At 38.9% G+C, this 23,164-nt stretch overlaps 1 protein-coding gene across 1 annotated transcript in view; it reads right to left on the bottom strand.

The window, feature by feature from the left end:
* The window catches only part of LOC128652759 (protocadherin-16), a 342,864-nt gene that overhangs the window by 114,289 nt on the left and 205,411 nt on the right, over positions 1-23,164 (bottom strand). Inside the window, exon 13 of the mRNA XM_053705690.1 lies at positions 4,134-4,343. Coding sequence (XP_053561665.1) covers positions 4,134-4,343 — 210 coding nt within the window. The remainder of the gene's footprint in view (positions 1-4,133; positions 4,344-23,164) is intronic.

Genomic DNA, 23,164 nt, shown 5'->3' with positions numbered 1-23,164 from the left:
TGTCAATAATGGTACTAATCATATTCTCTACCTACAAACCAGAAACAGACGAATTAGCTGTGATGACAAGCAACCTCAGCCAGGAAACTTTAACAAATCTCTTCCTTTGCAGCATTCTCTTAACCTTATTTCCACAGATGCAGTACACAAGAACCCAGTTGACACTATTATAGAGGGGACCGGTAAGAATGAAAGTTCTTCTGCATAAGTTAACACATGGCGAAGCCCACAGATGTGTGATAATGCCAATTTTATGTGTGAAATGGTAGAAACTGCAGGGAGGTATTATGTATTAGCTGAGCTCCAGGATTAAGTCTCCAACCCTATCATGGGATTGATTGATACTGGATCTCAGGCAACTATTTTATCCCACAGGAACTACACACAGCTAAATGAGCTAACACCCCACTAATAGGTGTTGGGGGTGACTCTCTAAAAGTCTATGGTACGGCATGGTTAAAACTAAGGCTGGGGAACAGGGTAATAAGACACTCTGTCATTATAGTGGATCTGCCAACTGATCGTTTAATAATTGGTTGTGATCTCCTGAAGCGATTAAGCACCATAATTGATTGCATAAATAATGTAATTTGGTCACAAGTAAAAAGGCCTATTAATTATGAGCGATCCAATATATCTTGCACCCGACATAACTGTCACGTGGTGGAAGAGAAACCAGATGCTGTGGAGATTCATTTCAGGAATGACTCTATACCTGAAATCACTATCCTACATATAGATGATCAGACTCCTTTAAGTGGCTCTGATGGTATTACTTTTAAAATTTCACCTGGAAAGATAGCAAGTATTTCCTTAGACAGCGATGTATTAACCATATCTCTCCACAAGGGGGATAAAAAATCCCTAAAGGGGCAGACTAGTCGCTGGCATTGGTATAACTTGGGCAAGCGGATTCCCAAATATTTATGTAGGTTTTAACATTGGACCAAGATCCAGTCAAGTTGCAGAACTAACTGCTGTTCTAAAAACCATTGAGATGGCTATTGAATACGGTATTCATGAATTTGTGATCATTACTGACTCAAATTATGTGAGTGACAGTTTTGTTGAATACCTGCCAACTTGGAAAAGAAATGGCATGCAGAAAACTAACAACAAACCAGTCAAACATGGCAAGTTGTTCTGCAAGATAATCTGGTGGTATCCAATGATTTAACCATACACTGGAAAAAGACTAAGGGTCATTCCAGGGTTCTAGGTCATGATAAGGAAGGCAATGATCTTGCGGATTCATTAGCCAAACAAGGAGCCATAACTGGAGAACTCTTTAATATCGACCACTTAATGGGTGAAATTCAGGTAGAAGCCATTACCAGAAACCAGGCTAAACAACAGAGTGAGCCTAACCTGGTACAATGGAGTTTTCTAGTGAGGACCTGATCACTAGTCAAAAAAAAGACCCCATTGTAGACATCTTCTATAAACACATAAAAGATCCTGAAAGCAACCCCATCCCAAAAGATGATTGTATTGGCAAGGAAGATCTTGGAAGATCTTGGAATCTTAATGAAGCCCAGATCACAATTCAAGTTACAGGATGGTTTGTTAATTAGAACCTCCAAAACTGGCATCCAGCAATGGGTGGTACCTACCAAGTTGAGCGGTCTAATGCTTCAAAATGCCCATGATGCCCCCAGATCTGGTCATCATGGCGCCAAATTAACGTATGGAACTTAAAGAAAGCTGCAACTGCCACTAAAGCCTATTATGATCTCAAAACGTCCAAAAAGGAATATGAAATAAATGATAAAGTTTATCTTTATAACTTTGGAAGAGATCAGGTTAAGGAGAAGAAATTTCTTCCATCATGGAAAGGTCCTTTTGTCATTACGGACAAAATATCTCCAGTTGCCTATAAAATTAGGATACCTAAAAATTATACTTTTATGGATAAATGGGTCAATATTAATCAGTTGCCAGCGTGCCTTCCTATATCCCAACTACAAGTCATAGAGGGAGAATGAAGTGTCATATCCCAAAATGCATTAAAGAAATGTTGTAGTTTAAAGATCCCTAGCTAATGAGCATAAGAGCTAAAAAAAATGGACTCTCTTCATAGAAGACTGCCTATAATGCATACTGTCAATTCACTCACCAAGTACCACTGACTTTAATCCAATTCAAATACATGTGTCCTATATCTATTTAAAATTGGAAGGGGGAATTATGTCAGGGTATCTATAGATATCAGTGGACAATATATATATATATATATATATATATATGATTTTATTAGCTCTCATCCTATTGGCTGATTTGAACGGCCAATAGGATTTCAGTAGCTCTCATCCTATTGGTTGATTTGAATTTCAAAAATCAAATCAGCCAATAGGAATGCAAGGGACATCATTTTGAAAAGGCTCCCTCGCATTGAAGATTCAGTGTACGCCGGTGACCGTATGAAGAGGATGCTCCATGCAGGATGTCTTCAAGGATGGACCCGCTCCGCCGAGATGAAGATAGAAGATGCCACCTGGATGAAGATAGAAGATGCTGCCTGAATGGATGAAGACCTCGCCGCCTGGATGTCCGGACTTCTGAAACTGTAAGTGGATCGTCAGGGGTTAGCGTTTTTTTTTTACTTTTTTTGAGTGGGTTTTTGTTTTTAGATTAGGGTTTAGGCTTTTTTAAGAGCTAAATGCCCTTTTAAGGGCAATGCCCATACAAATGCCCTTTTCAGGGCAATGGGTAGCTTAGGTTTTTGTTAGAGTTAGGTTTTTTTATTTTGGGGGGTTGGTTGTATGGTGGGTTTTACTGTTGGGGGGGTATTTTTATTTTTTTACATGTAAAAGAGCTGTGTTTGTTATTTTTTGTAATTTAGTATTTTTAATTTTTTGTAATTTTAGACAATTTTTTTTAGTAGTGTTAGTTTTTTTTTTAATGTATAATTTAGTTTATTTAATTGGTAGTTTAATTTTATTTAATTTTAGTATAATAGTTATGTTAGGTTAATTATTAGTTTAAACTTAGTTTTTTTTAATTTCACAGGTAAGTTTTTATTTATTTTAAGATAGGGATATTGTAATTTTAATTTAAAGTTAGGGGGTTGTTAGGTTTAGGGGTTAATAGTTTAGTTTTTTGGGGGGCTGGTGGTTTAGGGGTTAATAGTTTTTTTTAATGGCAGTGATGTTGGAGGCCAGAGGTTTAGGGGTTAATAACTTTATTTAGTGGCGGCGATGTCGGGGAGCTGCGGAATAGGGGTTAATAGCTTTATTATTGTGTTGGCGATGTTGTGGTGCGGTAGAATAGGGGTTAATAACTTTATTATAGTGGTGGCGATGTCAGGGAGCGGCGGAATAAGGGTTAATAACTTTTATTAGTGGCAGGGATATCGGGGGCAGCAGATTAGGGGTGTTTAGACTTGGGGTTTATGTTAGGGTGTTAGGTTTAAACATAACTTTTCTTTCCCCATAGACATCAATGGGGCTGCGTTACGGAGCTTTTCATTCCGCACTTCAGGTGTTACGTTTTTTTCTAACATTCTCTCCCCATTGATGTCTATAGGGAAAGCGTGCACGAGCACGTCAAAGCAGCCCTTGGATTTTGTGCGATATGGAACTTATCGCCACCATATCGCACGCACAAGGCGGCTTTTCAGAAACTTGTAATGGTAGCGATATGGAGGGTTTTTGTTGCGCTCGTTTCGCACCCTCTATAGTGCAAATCTTGTAATCTAGGCGACTGTAAACATTACAAGATAACTGAAAAAAGCCCATGCAAATTCCATTTTATAAGCGTTCAAAAATGTAATCAGGTGTAAAGCACAACCTACCCCATTTTTTTTTTATGACCAGTGTATTGGTGGTTTTTTAGTATCTCAGAATAGGTTGTTAAGCAAATGAAAAAAAAAAACAATGGTATAAAAGACGATTGAGACCTTTATTTTGATCAATAGACATGCAAATATATTAAATCTAGTTTATTCAAGGCTTTATATAATATGGTATTGATATAATGATGTATTAGGTAAACATAACTAATCACCACTATGTATATGTAACAGGAGGGGAGTGTACAGCACCCCAGTAAAGTTATGGTTATTCAGTGGCAGTTTAGTGCTGTTTGGCACAAGCAGCAGGGACACATGACCTTTACGGGTACTAGGTACTCACCAATGAGCCTGTACTTCAATCGCCCATTCTCCCCTGTATCAGGGTCCCAGGCACTCAGGGTACACAGGACAATGGGGTCCTGATTCTCAGGTACTTCCAAGGAAACAGATTCTCTCTGAAAAAGCGGAATGTGGTCATTTTCATCCCCCACATTGATTTGTATCCTGACTTCAGAAACTCGTGGTGGGGATCCATTGTCACGGGCGTACACTGTGGAACAAGAAAACAGAATTTATGTTTACCTGATAAATTACTTTCTCCAACGGTGTGTCCGGTCCACGGCGTCATCCTTACTTGTGGGATATTCTCTTCCCCAACAGGAAATGGCAAAGAGCCCAGCAAAGCTGGTCACATGATCCCTCCTAGGCTCCGCCTTCCCCAGTCATTCGACCGACGTAAAGGAGGAATATTTGCATAGGAGAAATCATATGATACCGTGGTGACTGTAGTTAAAGAAAATAAATCATCAGACCTGATTAAAAAACCAGGGCGGGCCGTGGACCGGACACACCGTTGGAGAAAGTAATTTATCAGGTAAACATAAATTCTGTTTTCTCCAACATAGGTGTGTCCGGTCCACGGCGTCATCCTTACTTGTGGGAACCAATACCAAAGCTTTAGGACACGGATGATGGGAGGGAGCAAATCAGGTCACCTAGATGGAAGGCACCACGGTTTGCAAAACCTTTCTCCCAAAAATAGCCTCAGAAGAAGCAAAAGTATCAAATTTGTAAAATTTGGTAAAAGTGTGCAGTGAACCAAGTCGCTGCCTTACATATCTGATCAACAGAAGCCTCGTTCTTAAAGGCCCATGTGGAAGCCACGGCCCTAGTGGAATGAGCTGTGATTCTTTCAGGAGGCTGCCGTCCGGCAGTCTCATAAGCCAATCTGATGATGCTTTTAAGCCAAAAAGATAGAGAGGTAGAAGTTGCTTTTTGACCTCTCCTTTTACCAGAATAAACAACAAACAAGGAAGATGTTTGTCTGAAATCCTTTGTAGCATCTAAATAGAATTTTAGAGCACGGACAACGTCCAAATTGTGTAACAAACGTTCCTTCTATGAAACTGGATTCGGACACAAAGAAGGTACAACTATCTCCTGGTTAATATTTTTGTTGGAAACAACCTTCGGAAGAAAACCAGGCTCAGTACGTAAAAACCACCTTATCTGCATGGACCAGATAGGGCGGAGAACACTGCAGAGCAGATAACTCAGAAACTCTTCTAGCGGAAGAAATTGCAACCTAAAACACAACTTTCCAAGATAATAACTTAATATCTATGGAATGTAAGGGTTCAAACGGAACCCCTTGAAGAACTGAAAGAACTAGATTAAGACTCCAGAGCCTGAACAAACGCTTAAACGTCTGGCACAGCTGCCAGCCTTTTGTGAAGTAAAACAGATAAAGCAGAGATCTGTCCCTTCAGAGAACTCGCAGAAAATCCTTTCTCCAAACCTTCTTGTAGAAAGGAAAGAATCTTAGGAATTTTTATCTTGTTCCATGGGAATCCTTTAGATTCACAACAACAGATATATTTTTTCCATATATTATGGTAAATTTTTCTAGTTACAGGCTTTCTAGCCTGAATAAGAGTATCTATTACAGAATCTGAAAACCCACGCTTTGATAAAATCAAGCGTTCAAACTCCAAGCAGTCAGTTGGAGGAAAACCAGATTCGGATGTTCGAATGGACCCTGAATAAGAAGGTCCTGTCTCAAAGGTAGCTTCCATGGTGGAGCCGATGACACATTCACCAGGTCTGCATACCAAGTCCTGCGTGGCCACACAGGAACTATCAAGGTCACCGAAGCCCTCTCCAGATTGAACCTGGCTACCAGCCTGGGAATGAGAGGAAACGGTGGGAATACATAAGCTAGGTTGAAGATCCAAGGTGCTACTATTGTATCCAATAGAGTCGCCTTGGGATCCCTGGATTTGGACCCGTAACAAGGGACCATGAAGTTCTGACGAGAGGCCATCAGAACCAAGTCTGGAATGCCCCATAATTGAGTTATTTGGGCAAAGATTTCCAGATGGAGTTCCCACTCCCCCAGATGCTCCTCCATCGCCAGGGAACTCCTTGTTACCCCCTGATGGTTGATATATGTAACAGTCGTCATGATGACTGATTGAAACCTTATGAATTTGGCCTTTGCTAGTCGAGGCCAAGCCTTGAGAGCATTGAATATCGCTCTCAGTTCCATTATGTTTATCGGGAGAAGAGAGTCTTCCCGAAACCATAGACCCTGAGTTTTCAGGGGTTCCCAGACCGTGCCCCAGCCCACCAGACTGGCGTCGGTCGTGACAATGACCTATTCTGGTCTGCGGAAGCTCATTCCCTGTGACAGGTTGTCCAGGGTCAGCCACCAACGGAGTGAATCTCTGGTTATTTGATCTACTTGTATCGTCGGAGACAAGTCTGTATAATCCCCATTCCACTGTCTGAGCATGCCCAGGTGCAATGGTCTTAGATGAATTCGTGCAAAAGGAACTATGTCCATTGCCGCAACCATCAACCCTATTACTTCCATGGACTGCACTATGGAAGGAAGAAGAACAGAATGAAGTACCTGACAAGTGCTTAGAAGTTTTGATTTTCTGGCCTCTGTCAGAAAAAACCTTCATTTCTAAGGAAACTATTATTGTTCCCAAGAAGGGAACTCTTGTTGACGGGGACAGAGAACTTTTTTCTATGTTCACTTTCCACCTGTGAGATCTGAGAAAGGCTAGGACAATGTCCGTATGAGCCCTTGCTTTTGACAGAGACGACACTTGAATCAGGATGTCGTCCAAGTAAGGTACTACTGCAATGCCCCTTGGTCTTAGCACCGCTAGAAGGGACCCTCGTACCCTTGTGAAAATCCTTGGAGCAGTGGCTAATCCGAATGGAAGTGCCACAGGTAATGCTTGTCCAGAAAGGCGAACCTTAGGAACCGAAAATGGTCCTTGTGGATAGGAATACGTAGGTACGCATCCTTTAAGTCCACCGTGGTCATGAATTGACCTTCCTGGATGGTAGGAAGGATCGTTCGAATGGTTTCCATTTTGAATGATGAAACCCTTAGAAACTTGTTTAGAATCTTGAGATCTAAAATAGGTCTGAATGTTCCCTCTTTTTTGGGAATTATGAACAGGTTGGAGTAAAAACCCATCCCTTGTTCTCCTAATGGAACAGGATGAATCACTCCCATGCTTAACAGGTCTTCTACACAGTGTAAGAATGCCTGTTCGAAGATAATTGAGACCCGTGGAACCTTCCCCTTGGGGGTAGTTCCCTGAATTCCAGGAGATAACCTTGAGAAACTATTTCTAGCGCCCAAGGATCCTGAACATCTCTTGCCCCAGCCTGAGCAAAGAGAGAAAGTCTGCCCCCCACCAGATCCTTCCCAGATCGGGGGCCAACACTTCATGCTGTTTTGGTAGCAGTGGCAGGTGACTTGGCCTGCTTACCCTTGTTCCAGCCTTGCATCGGCCTCCAGGCTGGCTTGGTTTGAGAAGTATTACCCTCTTGCTTAGAGGGTGTAGAATTTGAGGCTGGTCCGTTTCTGCGAAAGGGACGAAAATTTGGCTTCTTTTTAGCCTTAAAAGACCTATCCAGAGGAAGGGCGTGGCCCTTTCCCCCAGTGATGTCTGAAATAATCTCTTTCAAGTCAGGGCCAAACAGTGTTTTACCCTTGAAAGGGATGTTAAGCAAAAGCGCTCTGCGCGCCACGATAGCAAACCCTGAATTATTCGCCGCTAATCTAGCTAATTGCAAAGCGGCATCTAAAATAAAAAAGAGTTAGCCAATTTAAGAGCTTGAACTCTGTCCAAAACCTCCTCGTACGAAGATTCTTTATTGAGCGACTTTTCTAGTTCTTCGAACCAGAAACACGCAGCTGTAGTGACAGGAACAATGCATGAAATTGGTTGTAGAAGGTAACCTTGCTGAACAAACATCTTTTTAAGCAAACCCTCTAACCTTTAATCCATAGGATCTTGAAAGCACAACTATCTTCTATAGGAATAGAAGTGCGTTTGTTTAGAGTAGAAACCGCCCCCTCGACCTTGGGGACTGTATGCTATAAGTCCTTTCTGGGGTCGACTATAGGAACTAATTTCTTAAATATAGGGGGAGGACAAAAGGTATGCCGGGCCTTTCCCACTCCTTATTTACTATGTCCGCCACCCGCTTGGGTATAGGAAAAACATCGGGGGGCACCGGAACCTCTAGGAACTTGTCCATCTTACCTAATTTCTCTGGAATGACCAAATTGTCACAATCATCCAGAGTAGATAATACCTCCTTAAGTAGTGCGTGGAGATGTTGAAATTTAAATTTAAAAGTTACAATATCAGGTTCTGCTTGTTGAGAAATTTTCCCTGAATCTGAAATTTCTCCCTCAGACAAAACCTCCCTCCTGGCCCCTTCAGATAGGTGTGAGGGTATGTCAGAACAGATATCATCAGCGTCCTCTTGCTCTTCAGTGTTTAAAACAGAGCAATCACGCTTTCTCTGATAAGTAGGCATTTTGGAAAAAAAATGCATGCAATAGAATTATCCATTACAGCCATTAATTGTTGTATGGTAATAAGTATTGGCGCACTAGATGTACTAGGGGCCTCTTGTGTGGGCAAAACTGGTGTAGACACAGAAGGGGATGATGCAGTACCATGCTTACTCCCCTCATTAGAGGAATCATCTTGGGCAATATCATATCTATGGCATTATTATCCCTACTTTGTTTGGACATTATGACACAAATATATCACATATATTTAAATGGGGAGACACATTGGCTTTCATACATATAGAACATCGTTATCTGATGGTTCAGACATGTTAAACAGGCTTAAACTTGTCAACAAAGCACAAAAAACGTTTTACAATAAAACCGTTACTGTCCCTTTAAATTTCAAACTGAACACACTTTATTACTGAATATGTGAAAAAGTATGAAGGAATTGTTCAAATTTCACCAAAATTTCACCACAGTAACTTAAAGCCTTAAAAGTATTGCACACCAAATTTGAAAGCTTTAACCCTTAAAATAACGGAACCGGAGCCGTTTTTACATTTAACCCCTATACAGTCCCAGGTATCTGCTTTGCTGAGACCCAACCAAGCCCAGATGGGAATACGATACCAAATGATGCCTTCTATAAGCTTTTTCAGTGGTTCTTAGCTCCTCACACATGCATCTGCATGCCATGCTTTCCAAAAACAACTGCGCATTAGAGGCGCGAAAATGAGGCTCTGTCTATGACTAGAAAAGGCCCCCAGTGAAAAAGGTGTCCAATACAGTGCCTGCCGTTTTTATTAAAACAATCCCCAAGATTTAACAACTATTAAAAGTAATAATCTGCCAAATATACTTAGTAAAGTAATCGTTTTAGCCCAGAAAAATGTCTACCAGTTTTTTAAGCCCTAATGAAGCCCTTTATTCTTTTACTTAAACTAAGAAAATGGCTTAAAGGTTCCCATAGGGAAAATGACAGCTTCCAGCATTACAGAGTCTTGTTAGAAATGTGTCATACCTCAAGCAGCAAAAGTCTGCTCACTGTTTCCCCCAACTGAAGTTAATTCCTCTCAACAGTCCTGTGTGGAAACAGCCATCGATTTTAGTAACGGTTGCTAAAATCATTTTCCTCTTACAAACAGAAATCTTCATCTCTTTCCTGTTTCAGAGTAAATAGTACATACCAGCACTATTTTAAAATAACAAACTCTTGATTGAAGAATAAAAACTACATTTAAACACCAAAAATCTCTAAGCCATCTCCGTGGAGATGTTGCCTGTACAACGGCAAAGAGAATGACTGGGGAAGGCGGAGCCTAGGAGGGATCATGTGACCAGCTTTGCTGGGCTCTTTGCCATTTCCTGTTGGGGAAGAGAATATCCCACAAGTAAGGATGACGCCGTGGACCGGACACACCTATGTTGGAGAAATCAAGTGCATAAGATTAAGGACCTGCAGTATACAGGTGCTAGGCTTGGATGATCTCTCTCAATGTTTTATTTAATGTGTAGTGTTGATGTTGTCTCGATAAGACATTACAGGTGTTTATTGTTCTCTCATTTTAGTTAAGTAGTCTCTTCCTTGTCTTGGTTGTTTCTCTTTAATTTTGGGGTCTGAAGTGTAGTCTCACCTCTCTTGTATCTAGTGCTAAAATGTAGCCTGAGTGTAGTGTAGTTTCTCATATATATATATATATATATATATATATATATATATATATATATATATATATATATATATATATATATATATATATATATATATATATATATAGTATCCCAAAAACGGATCAGCACATCAAACAGTCTGTACAGCAGCCAGGGTGCACTTAAACGAAATCCACAAGTCCAGAAGAAAAAAAGGCACTCACTGTTCACAATAAAACGTAGCTTTTAATAAATATCAAAAAATTAAAACGACATAACGTTTCGGTGTTCACAAAACACCTTTGTCAAATGTCACAAAGTTATAGACAACCTAATGCCCAACAGGTGAGTTGTTGGGCATTAGGTTGTCTATAACTTTGTGACATTTGACAAATGTGTTTTGTGAACACCGAAACGTTATGTCGTTTTAATTTTTTGATATTTATTAAAAGCTACGTTTTATTGTGAACAGTGAGTGCCTTTTTTTTTTTTTTCTCTTCTGGACTTATATATATATATATATATATATATACACACACACTCTTTCTTAACCTCCCTTCTATCTAGTGCTAGTATGTAGCCCAAAGTATCTCACTCTATAATTTATCTTCACATCACTTCTATCTAGTGCTATTATGTAGCCTGAGTGTAGTCTTTCACTCTATAATTTATCTTCACTTCTATCTAGTGCTAGTATGTTGCCTGAGTGTAGTCTCTCACTCTATAATTTATCTTCACTTCTTTTCTATCTAGTGCTAGTATTTAGCCTGAGTGTAGTCTCTCACTCTATAATTTAACTTCACTTCTCTTCTATCTAGTGCTAGTATTTAGCCTGAGTGTAGTCTCTCTCTATACGTTTCTTCAACTCTCTTCCATCTAATCCTAGAATGTAGCTTGCATGTAGTTTATAAAAAAGTAGAATATACAATATGGATATTAACTCCCCTCTGGGTGCAGAACCGCTACCTTCCCACAGTGTCTCAAAAGGCTGTTCAATAGATTTGTGTCTGCAGAAGGCGACGCTGGTTCACCAAAGGTCCCAGGAGATTCACTGTGTAGACCCCACGTTTTCTTCAAACGCTCGTCAGGGTATAGTGGCTCCTGTTACTGATTAGAAATATCACATTGGTGTGTTGCATCCATACACCATAGTAAAAAGTGTAGATACTCACAGAGGGGTTTGGGATAAATGGCTCCTATGTGTTCAAGGAAACATTCACCAGCTTTTTGTATATAAAAAAAGTAGCTTTATAGTGCCCAACGCGTTTCAATGGATAACACCGTCCATATCAAGAACATTCAGAGTTAAATTGCTTTCAAAAGTTGCATAAAATTCTGCAACCCAGGTGGCTTTAAGTATACAATGGTGAACACTATCTGTTGCCTCATTGGCTGAGGTCAGATTTACACCCATTGTAATGAGATAAAACTTATAAAACACAAACATTATCAATCTAAAAGACTTCAATTTAAACATTAATATGAAAATAATTACTGTATGTATCTCTATGAAATGTGACTTTGTTAACAAAGATTAAAATTACTTAAAAAAATAAATTGATTATCAGCAACCAATCAAAATTCATATATTTGAAATTATTTTAACCTATTCTTGAGCGTGAACTTTTTCAGTTCCCTTTCCAGCCGTTTCCTTTGCGTGAGTTCCCAATCAGGTCCGTTTTAGTTTTTTCCGATCACGTGTGTATATCTGTCCAATCGATGATGAGCATCCTTGTAAAAAAAGTTAATTTGTATCATTGGCAACAATTGCCGGAATGAGCTGAATGACAACGGAACATAAAAATTGAGCGATCTCATTCCTATAATCAACAATATTAGCGAATCTTTTGCATGATCAATAATATTTGCCAAAAAAGGCTAGATGACATTAAAATATGTACATCCTAAAAAATATATAAGTATTTTTGTCATGATAACATTGGCACCGTGAGCTGTTGTTCTAAGAAGCAATTATACATTTTACTGTTGTCCTAATGACATCAGCACCATAAGCCATTGCAGTCTCAAATTATACGATGCATCGTTCTTAATAACTTCTCAACAATCAACTTTTTTATTGTTAATAGTAAAGGTGTCTCTTATAAATTTAACTGCCATCTAAATTAGTAGACTAACATTTAAAATAAAAGTATACAGTATATAATTATCATGGATAGACACCTTGAATACATAAGTACAAAAGATACTAGACAAAGGCAGAAATTCCAGTGTCCTTATTAAGGGCCCATTGTGCAAATGTCTAATGTATGAATCCACCTAAGTTCTCTTTGGTCCAGTTCATTTGCCATACCACCCCCTCTCCAACGTACCTTTACTTTTGTTATTTCCAGCCACAGGAAGGTTTCTTTTTTAAAATATCGACAGTTAGGGGGGGCGGAGCTTACTAACAAGAGGAACAGACGTACATGCTGAGAGCTCCTCTGCTTAAACTGATCAATAATGGGTATATATCCAATTTTATAGCAAACTAATCCACTAATAACTCTAGGGGTCTGAGATAACTACATTTTTTAGCCCTTTACGGAGTAAAAATCTGCTATTTGCTAATTTCTGAGTTTCTTCAGCAGCCTAAAGGGTGGAGACCTACAGTATCTGACGAGACTGTGTGGACACGAACTTTCCTCGTAATTGCAGGGTATTTTCCCCATAGTTACTACCACATAGCTAGGGATGTTGTGTTGCACAAGTTTAAAGAGAATATCTGTGAGGTCTTGGAAGACCACTACTCAGAACTGAGCCTACTATTGACGCAACTCCTCAAAAAGGTCTCCCCCTCACATGGCATGCAAGATGGCAGCGAAGAACTAGAACCCATTAGTGGAAAACAAGATCCTTCATCTATACCTGATGGACTTCAAAGTCAACTCTCTAACCTTCATATAACAAAGTCGACTGAAAAGTCAGAAAGCTATAAGCTGGAGAATCTAACTGCCACGAAACTGTAATCCGTTTACAATCTCAACAGGCGATGGAGAATACTGTACCACCGGCAGTGGCTGGCGTTTTCACAGGAAATTCCATTGATCATCGCGGCCCGTGCGGTGAACTGTCGCTAGGCAGGACGAGAGTCCTGAACCTTAGATGCACTGTGTCGATATCAGAGGAAGTTAGAGGTACGGAGGTGAATACCTATGCGGATAATCCTAAGGAAACATCAGCAAACAAGCAGAGCTGCATAGTTAAATTGTGCTCAGCTCCCCAGTGCTGGGTAGAAACTTACCAATTTCCAGGCCTATGTCGTGGAGGAGATATAGCGAGCCTATACACTCAGATCCCCATGCTCTCCCCCTTCGGGCGACTACCGGAGACTGAAGTAATATCTGCTATGGGTATAGGTTAAAGAAACGGTTACGAAGCTTTTGACAATAGCCTGCATTGACTTTAAGGAACTGTGAGGTGGGACCCCTCTGCCCGCATTTAAGAAGGTCATTGGGCTGAGACCCCACTAAGGGGAACATTGGACATAGTTTGATATTCTGTTTTATTTCTTGCCCAGTAGGCAGACTGTTTTTTTTTATTATTTCTCTTATCTCATGGGCAAGGATTACTATTGTTTTTCAACATATTTCCTGCTTGAAGTTGGATAGCAGACTATAGTTAGGTAACTATTTCTCCAATGTTTATTTATATGAGACGTTTAGTTAGGGGAAGTCTACTGAAGCAGCCTTACAGCATAGGGGGGGGGGGTTTGTTACTGCTAGCACTTATTCTAACCTTGCCTATGTTAGCCCCTTAATCTCAGTCTGACATGGAGTTAGTTTTTGTGACTAGGATGATATAATGTGATCCATATATATAAGATGTTTATAAGACAGTAACAGTTCATATTAGTTTAGAGTTATTATCTTCGCCACACAACTGTGTGTATTCCTTCAAATTACATGGGGTAGCTGTGGTTATCTGTATTTGTTTTACTCTCGTTACTATTCTGTGCTGGTGTTTAGTTAGATACTCTACCTCTTAACCTGATGCTGTTCTTTCTAGATGTTCCATATTATCTTGTTCTATTATTCCATGTATTATATGTCATTTTGAGACTGCTATAGATCTACATAGAGTTCATGTGCATTTTCCTTGAATACTTCTAGGAGATATTACTGTGTCCACATAACATACTTACTAGTATATGTCGGGAATGGCCCCCAGCAGTGTATAGGGAAGCAGCAATAGTAACCAGGGGGGTACGTTTTGTGGTTATACCTATTTCGGACACAGTTAGACATTTTACATACACCAATATTACTTCAGTTGTTTAGAAATACACTAGAGTTTAGTAATTATTAATGATTTCCATAGCTCAAAGTCTCCCTCCAAGACTGTACCCCCCTCCACGTTCTATAGTATCCACCTTAAGTATCTTTAGGTCTTCGGAAAATAGATTTTTTGCTTTAAATCATATTATTAGTTGATATTATCATTACTATAAAATAGGCATTTGGAGATGGGCTTTTTCTATACTTCGCCTTAGAGAATAGTAAAATGATTTTACTAAATACTGAACTCACTAGTGCCAACCATTTATGGGCTCTAACTACTTTCCAGTATTCTATTGGACCATATTTACTCCTGAGTATGCGCTTCACTAGACCATATGGTACTGAACTATGCCCTTATTTCCAAGACATTACCGGAGGGAACAACATTTAGTAACTTTAAGAGTTATTTAACAGGTCTTAGATTCATTCATGCCAGCTATTATAAAAACATATGCTCTATTTGTTTTGGTTATCTACTATTGAGCATACATATGTTGGACTTTAGTTTTTAGTGATCGTATATATTTAAAATTCACTAAGCCAAAAACTTATTCCAATGGCCTTTCTGTTTGATAGCCTGTTGATTAGAGAAATAGGGAATGCCCTTCGTTAAAACTGAGTATATCTCTGCTGTTCTGACTAGTTTTTATGATACTCTGAACTCTATTTTACCCTGTTATCTCAGCTTATTGCAGTTCTTTTATAGGTCCATCTACACTTTTACTGAGGAGCAGTTTGTACACAGTTTGCACACAGCTAACTTGATATAGGCTAAGGACTAAGGATACCAGTATATTATAGTGCACCGCCTAGCCTCAACCAGGCTGTAAATTCTCTTGAATCACTAATTACACTATAGGTATGGAGAGGACTAATCTTTTATGTATATATATGTATACCCATATGATCCCATGACATAGAGGTCTATAAGATATAGCTTGTTATTTACTTTAAAGGGAAAGGAGAAGAGGAAGAACTGAGATAGAAAGAGAAGAAAGGTAACCACCAGATAGACCAATGCTTCCCTACTGTTCACTAAAATATATCAGAGACCCCATGCAGTTTCACTCCATGTTACGCCCACTATTATCATGCAGTTTTTGAACCTGAACTCAAGTTAAGTGAGTCACATCCTCTCTATTTATATTTATATCAGGGTTTATAGATATGATATTCTTTGGTTAATTTCTTCAACAAGTTGAACTACTATGTTAATACCTAAAGTCTTATAACACCTATGCTCCCCCTTATAGTTCATTTAAGAAGCTCCGCCCCTCCATTTTTTCCCTTTTCGCTGAGCGGCGCTTGCCCGCTGAATTCCCCCCCATATACTCAATATCAGCATAAATCCTGAAGGGTATTGCTTACCTGACTACCACATATATTTCAATCTTCGTGTCCATTTGGCTTAAAAGTAGCCTTCTTATTAGTCAGTCATCTAAGCTATGTTATTAAAAAAATCTTTGTTATATATTGATGTGTTGTACCTTAACCAATGCTATATTTGTCCTTGATGCTGCAAGGCGATCTTTGTAACTTGTCTGTGACGCAAAACCTCAATAAAAAATTAAATTAAAAAAATAAATAAAAAATATTGACAGTTATTACAATGTAATGGTATTCCATGGTCATCATGTTGCTTTTCTATTTTATTGAGATGTTCTAGTATCCTTGTCTTAAGGAATCTATTGTATGTTTTATGTGTTGTTTTTGTGTAGTTACCACCCTTACATTTGCTGCATGTAAAAAACCTGTTATGTCACTAATGTGTATGTTTTGTGTGTTCTTTTTGTGTAGTTACCTCCCTTACATTTACTGCATGTAAAAAAACTGTTATGTCACTAATTTGTATGTTTTATGTGTTGTTTTTGTGTAGTTACCACCCTTACATTTGCTGCATGTAAAAAACCTGTTATGTCACTAATGTGTATGTTTTATGTGTTCTTTTTGTGTAGTTACCTCCCTTACATTTACTGCATGTAAAAAACCTGTTATGTCACTAATTTGTATGTTTCATGTGTTCTTTTTGTGTAGTTACCACCCTTACATTTACTGCATGTAAAAAACCTGTTATGTCACTAATTTGTATGTTTTATGTGTTGTTTTTGTGTAGTTACCTCCCTTACATTTGCTGTATGTAAAAAACCTGTTATGTCACTAATGTGTATGTTTTTTGTGTTGTTTTTGTGTAGTTACCTCCCTTACATTTGCTGTATGTAAAAAACCTGTTATGTCACTAATGTGTATGTTTTATGTGTTCTTTTTGTGTAGTTACCTCCCTTACATTTACTGCATGTAAAAAACCTGTTATGTCACTAATTTGTATGTTTTATGTGTTGTTTTTGTGTAGTTACCGCCCTTACATTTGCTGTATGTAAAAAACCTGTTATGTCACTAATTTGTATGTTTTATGTGTTGTTTTTGTGTAGTTACTTCCCTTACATTTGCTGCATGAAAAAAAACCTGTTATGTCACTAATTTGTATGTTTTATGTGTTCTTTCTGTGTAGTTACCTACCTTACATTTGCTGTATGTAAAAAAACTGTTATGTCACTAATTTGTATGTTTTATGTGTTCTTTCTGTGTAGTTACCTCCCTTACATTTGCTGCATGTAAAAAACCTGTTATGTCACTAATGTGTATGTTTTATGTGTTGTTTTTGTGTAGTTAACCTCCCTTACATTTGCTGTATGTAAAAAACCTGTTATGTCACTAATTTGTATGTTTTTTGTGTTGTTTTTGTGTAGTTACCTCCCTTACATTTGCTGTATGTAAAAAACCTGTTATGTCACTAATGTGTATGTTTTATGTGTTGTTTTTGTGTAGTTACTTCCCTTACATTTGCTGTATGTAAAAAAACTGTTATGTCACTAATTTGTATGTTTTATGTGTTCTTTTTGTGTAGTTACCTCCCTTACATTTGCTGTATGTAAAAAAACTGTTATGTCACTAATTTGTATGTTTTATGTGTTCTTTTTGTGTAGTTACCTCCCTTACATTTGCTGTATGTAAAAAAATTGTTATGTCACTAATTTGTATGTTTTATGTGTTGTTTTTGTGTAGTTACCTACCTTACATTTGCTGTATGTAAAAAACCTGTTATGTCACTAATGTGTATGTTTTATGTGTTGTTTTTGTGTAGTTACCTCCCTTACATTTGCTGCATGTAAAAAAACCTGTTATGTCACTAATTTGTATGTTTTATGTGTTCTTTTGTGTAGTTACCTCCCTTACAATTTGCTGCATGTAAAAAACCTGTTATGTCACTAATTTGTATGTTTTGTGTGTTCTTTTGTGTAGTTACCTCCCTTACATTTACTGCATGTAAAAAACCTGTTGTCACTAATTTGTATGTTTTGTGTGTTGTTTTTGTGTAGTTACCTCCCTTACATTTACTGCATGTAAAAAACCTGTTGTCACTAATTTGTATGTTTTATGTGTTCTTTTTGTGTAGTTACCTCCCTTACATTTGCTGCATGTAAAAACCCTGTTATGTCACTAATGTGTATGTTTTATGTGTTGTTTTTGTGTAGTTACCTCCCTTACATTTGCTGTATGTAAAAAACCTGTTATGTCACTAATGTGTATGTTTTATGTGTTGTTTTTGTGTAGTTAACTCCCTTACATTTGCTGTATGTAAAAAACCTGTTATGTCACTAATGTGTATGTTTTTTGTGTTGTTTTTGTGTAGTTACCTCCCTTACATTTGCTGCAAGTAAAAAAACCCTGTTATGTCACTAATGTGTATGTTTTTTGGGGGGCCATCCCTTTAATCATTGAAGGTGCCAGTTTTTTTCAAAAATGTTTCTTCTTTCCTAAATATAATTGTAGGCCTATTAGGAATCGTTGGACCCAAAAGTTCGTCTTGCTTCAGAATGTGACAATTTTTTTCTATAATTATTTTAGTAGATTGATGTTCAATATTAACCCTTTCCGATCGTATGTCGGAATATATCCGACAAAGGGTTTTACCAATGGTGGTCCAATGTTGGATATATTCCGACATGACTTTTTCGTGTGGCCACAGAGCGATCGGCTGCTTTCAGCACATATCGCTCCCACATAAGCGCCCCATGCTATGTCTGCAGCCTGCGGCCTGCCCTGTAGTGTACAGCCTGCAACACAAGGGGGAGGGAGGGAGGAGGGAGCTAAGCTTCCTGGAGGTCACCTACACAAGATAGGAGCTGAGACTCCTGCGCTCTAAACTTGGATATATATATATATTTATAAACTTGTATTGTATTACATATATATATTTATAAACTTGTATTGTATTACATATATATATATTTATAAACTTGTATTGTATTACATATATATATATTTATAAACTTGTATTGTATTACATATATATATATATATAAACTTGTATTGTATTACATATATATATATATAAACTTGTATTGTATTACATATATATATTTATAAAATTGTATTGTATTACATATATATATATATTTATAAACTTGTATTGTATTTCATATATATATATTTATAAACTTGTATTGTATTACATATATATATATTTATAAACTTGTATTGTATTACATATATATATTTATAAACTTGTATTGTATTACATATATATATATTTATAAACTTGTATTGTATTACATATATATATTTATAAACTTGTATTGTATTACATATATATATATATTTATAAACTTGTATTGTATTACATATATATATATATATATATATATTTATAAACTTGTATTGTATTACATATATATATTTATAAAATTGTATTGTATTACATATATATATATATATATTTATAAACTTGTATTGTATTACATATATATATATTTATAAACTTGTATTGTATTACATATATATATATTTATAAACTTGTATTGTATTACATATATATATATTTATAAACTTGTATTGTATTACATATATATATATATTTATAAACTTGTATTGTATTACATATATATATATATATATTTATAAACTTGTATTGTATTACATATATATATATATATTTATAAACTTGTATTGTATTACATATATATATTTATAAACTTGTATTGTATTACATATATATATATATATTTATAAACTTGTATTGTATTACATATATATATATTTATAAACTTGTATTGTATTACATATATATATATTTATAAACTTGTATTGTATTACATATATATATATATATTTATAAACTTGTATTGTATTACATATATATATATTTATAAACTTGTATTGTATTACATATATATATTTATAAACTTGTATTGTATTACATATATATATATATTTATAAACTTGTATTGTATTACATATATATATATTTATAAACTTGTATTGTATTACATATATATATATATTTATAAACTTGTATTGTATTACATATATATATTTATAAACTTGTATTGTATTACATATATATATTTATAAACTTGTATTGTATTACATATATATATATATTTATAAACTTGTTGTTACGGTTACCCTTAGTCTCGCTGAGAGATGGACCGCTTAGTAGCCTGGATTCCTATTGCTGAAGAGGGGAGAAACTGCTTTCCATAGTATTCTATATGAGTCTCGCAAATGTAGAATAATCCCCCTTAGCTGTAGTACAGCTAGGATACCCTTCTGCCCACAAAAACGAGTCAACGCTGCGATTGAGGGACAACCAAGAACTGAGGACTGGGATGCCCAGCCTGCTTTTTTATTTAGGTTACATGCACACAGGGCACTCCCAGGGGGGGAAGCATAAAATCCCCCATCACACATTTAGACAAAGCCCTTGGACAAGCCACCGCAGATAACAAGTACACACAAGAAAACAATTGAGTCCTTCTTATCACCTAGCAGTGAATGCTTATCACAAACTTAATTACAGTACACAATATGCTAGGAAACCTGCCTCAGAAAATAGTTTTCTCAAAACTGAACAGAGTTAACCCTTTATGAAATGATACTTATTACAGTTTTCTTGGAGCCCTTCTTAGGCGCTGGCTTGGCTGGTTCAGGCATTGCTGCTGGGAAATAAGTTTCTTCACAACAAAATAACTAATGCTTCTGTAACAGTGCTCCCTTTCTGTGGAACACTCTGGCAGACACGGTCTGACCCCTTTTCGGGGCAGACTAAGGCTGTCCAGACTGCTGGTTATGCGGGGCTGAGGTCGGTTTGTCTGGACAACCCGTCGGCGTTGCCATTCTGTTTCCCAGGTCTGTAAGTAATGGTGAAATTGAAGGGTTGCAACGATAAACTCCAACGTAATAGCCTGCCATTATCTCCAGAGACCCGGTTCAGCCACACCAACGGGTTATGGTCGGTGACCAGAGTGAACTCCTGCCCATATAAATAGGGAGTCAATTTCTTTAATGCCCACACCAAAGCCAAACACTCCTTTTCGACCACTGCATAGCTGACTTCGCGGGGCAGGAGCTTCCGGCTGATGTAGGCAACTGGATGCTCCCCTCCATCTTCGCCTACTTGGCTGAGGACGGCTCCCAGCCCGAACATGGAAGCATCTGTATGGACGATAAAACGTTTGTTAAGGGCTGGAGCCGCCAAGACAGGAGCGTTAATTAGAGCATTTTTGAGAGCCTGGAAAGCCGTTTCACAGTGGGGAGACCACAGGACCTGTCGAGGTAAGTTCTTCTTGGTCAAGTCAGTCAGGGGTTTGGCAAGTGTGCTGTAGTCTGGTACGAACCGTCTATAGTACCCTGCCGTGCCCAGGAAGGCTAGGACCTGAGTCTTAGTGATGGGGGTGGGCCAATTGGCGACAGCTTCTATCTTGGCCGGCTCTGGTCGCTGCTTTCCACACCCCACCCGGTGACCCAGGTACTGTACCTCGGCCATCCCAAAGTGGCATTTTTCTGGCTTCAGAGTCAGGCCAGCAGCCCGGATCTGATCCAGAACCATTCCTATGTGAGCTATGTGGTCCTCCCATGACTCACTGTGGATCGCTATGTCGTCCAGGTAGGCGCAAGCAAAACTCTGGAAGCCATCCAGGAGCCTATCCACCAAGCGCTGGAATGTAGCTGGGGCATTCTTCATCCCAAACGGCATTACCCTAAACTGATATAAGCCGAATGGGGTGACGAATGCCGACTTGGGGATAGCCTCCGGGGCCAGGGGAATCTGCCAGTAACCTTTGCAGAGGTCAATAGTGGTCAGGTAATTTCCCCTGGCTATACGATCGAGTAGCTCGTCTACCCTGGGCATAGGGTAAGCGTCCGTCACGGTCTTTTCATTGAGCCTCCGATAGTCTACGCAGAACCGGGTGGTCCCATCTTTCTTGGGCACCAAGACAACTGGGGAGGCCCAGGGACTATCGGAGGGCTCAATTACCCTGAGTTGGAGCATCTCATCGATCTCCTTCTTCATTCCTATCCTAACTGCTTCGGGGATTCGGTACGGAGCCTGGCGCAAGGGAGCTTGTCCCGGAGTATCTACCTGGTGGGTGGTTAAAGTAGTGTACCCTGGCTTTGGGGAGAAGGTGAGGTGTTTGGACTGTAGGAGTTGGTTGAGCTGCTCCCTTTCAGTGGGGCTAAGTCGGTCTCCTATCTGAACCTGAGCCACTATACCTGTGGGGAGACTCTTTTCTAATAGGTCTGGAATGGGTAGACTGTCGGGGCCTTCCTGAGGGGAACAACATACGGCCGTCACGTTCTCTGGTCGCTCAAAATATTCCTTGAGCATGTTTACATGGAATGTCTTTCTAAGATTGTTGTCGTGGCAGCTAGCTATCACATAAGTGGTGTCTCCCCTTTTCTCTACGATCTGGTAGGGGCCCTGCCAGGACGCCTGCAATTTGTCTGTCTTCACCGGCTTAAGTACTAACACCTTTTGTCCTATGGTAAAGATTCTCTTTCGGGCCCCCCGATCGTACCATACTTTCTGTCTTCTCTGGGCCGACTGGAGATTAGCCCGCACGGATTTGGCTAATTGCTCCATTCGGTCCCTGAGTTCCAGCACGTATGGCACAATGGGGACACCGTCAGTCTCCATCTCTCCCTCCCAGTGCTCCCGGATCAGGTTTAGGGGTCCCCGTACCTTTCTTCCGTAGAGCAACTCGAAGGGAGAGAACCCTGTCGTTTCCTGGGGCACCTCCCGATAAGCAAAAAGGAGGTGCGGCAGGAAGCGTTCCCAGTCTCGGTATTCCTGAGTGAACGTCTTGAGCATTTGCTTGAGGGTCCCATTGAACCTCTCACACAGCCCGTTCGTCTGGGGGTGGTATGGAGAGCTCAGGAGGGACTTAATTTTGCAAACCTGCCAGAGTTGTTGGGTCAATTCAGCCGTAAATTGGGTGCCTCGGTCGGATAGGATTTCTTTTGGAAATCCTACCCGGGAGAACACCTGTACTAGTGCATTCGCTACCGTATCCGCTTGTATGTTGGATAGGGCGACAGCCTCTGGGTACCTGGTAGCGTAGTCCACTACGGTAAGAATGTAGCGCTTACCGGAGGGACTAGGGGTAGCCAGTGGTCCCACTAGGTCAATAGCAACCCGGCTGAAGGGTTCCTCTACAATGGGCATATTTACTAGATGGGCTTTAGGGTGATCGCCTCGCCTTCCTACTCGTTGACACACATCGCAGGTGTTACAGTAAGTTCTAACGTCAGCGTGTACCCCTG

This window comes from Bombina bombina, chromosome 3 (genome assembly GCF_027579735.1).
Source record: "Bombina bombina isolate aBomBom1 chromosome 3, aBomBom1.pri, whole genome shotgun sequence".
Lineage (NCBI taxonomy): Eukaryota > Metazoa > Chordata > Amphibia > Anura > Bombinatoridae > Bombina > Bombina bombina.
The sequence above is the reverse complement of the archived record's forward strand: the minus strand, read 5'-3'. Positions and strand labels throughout refer to the sequence as shown.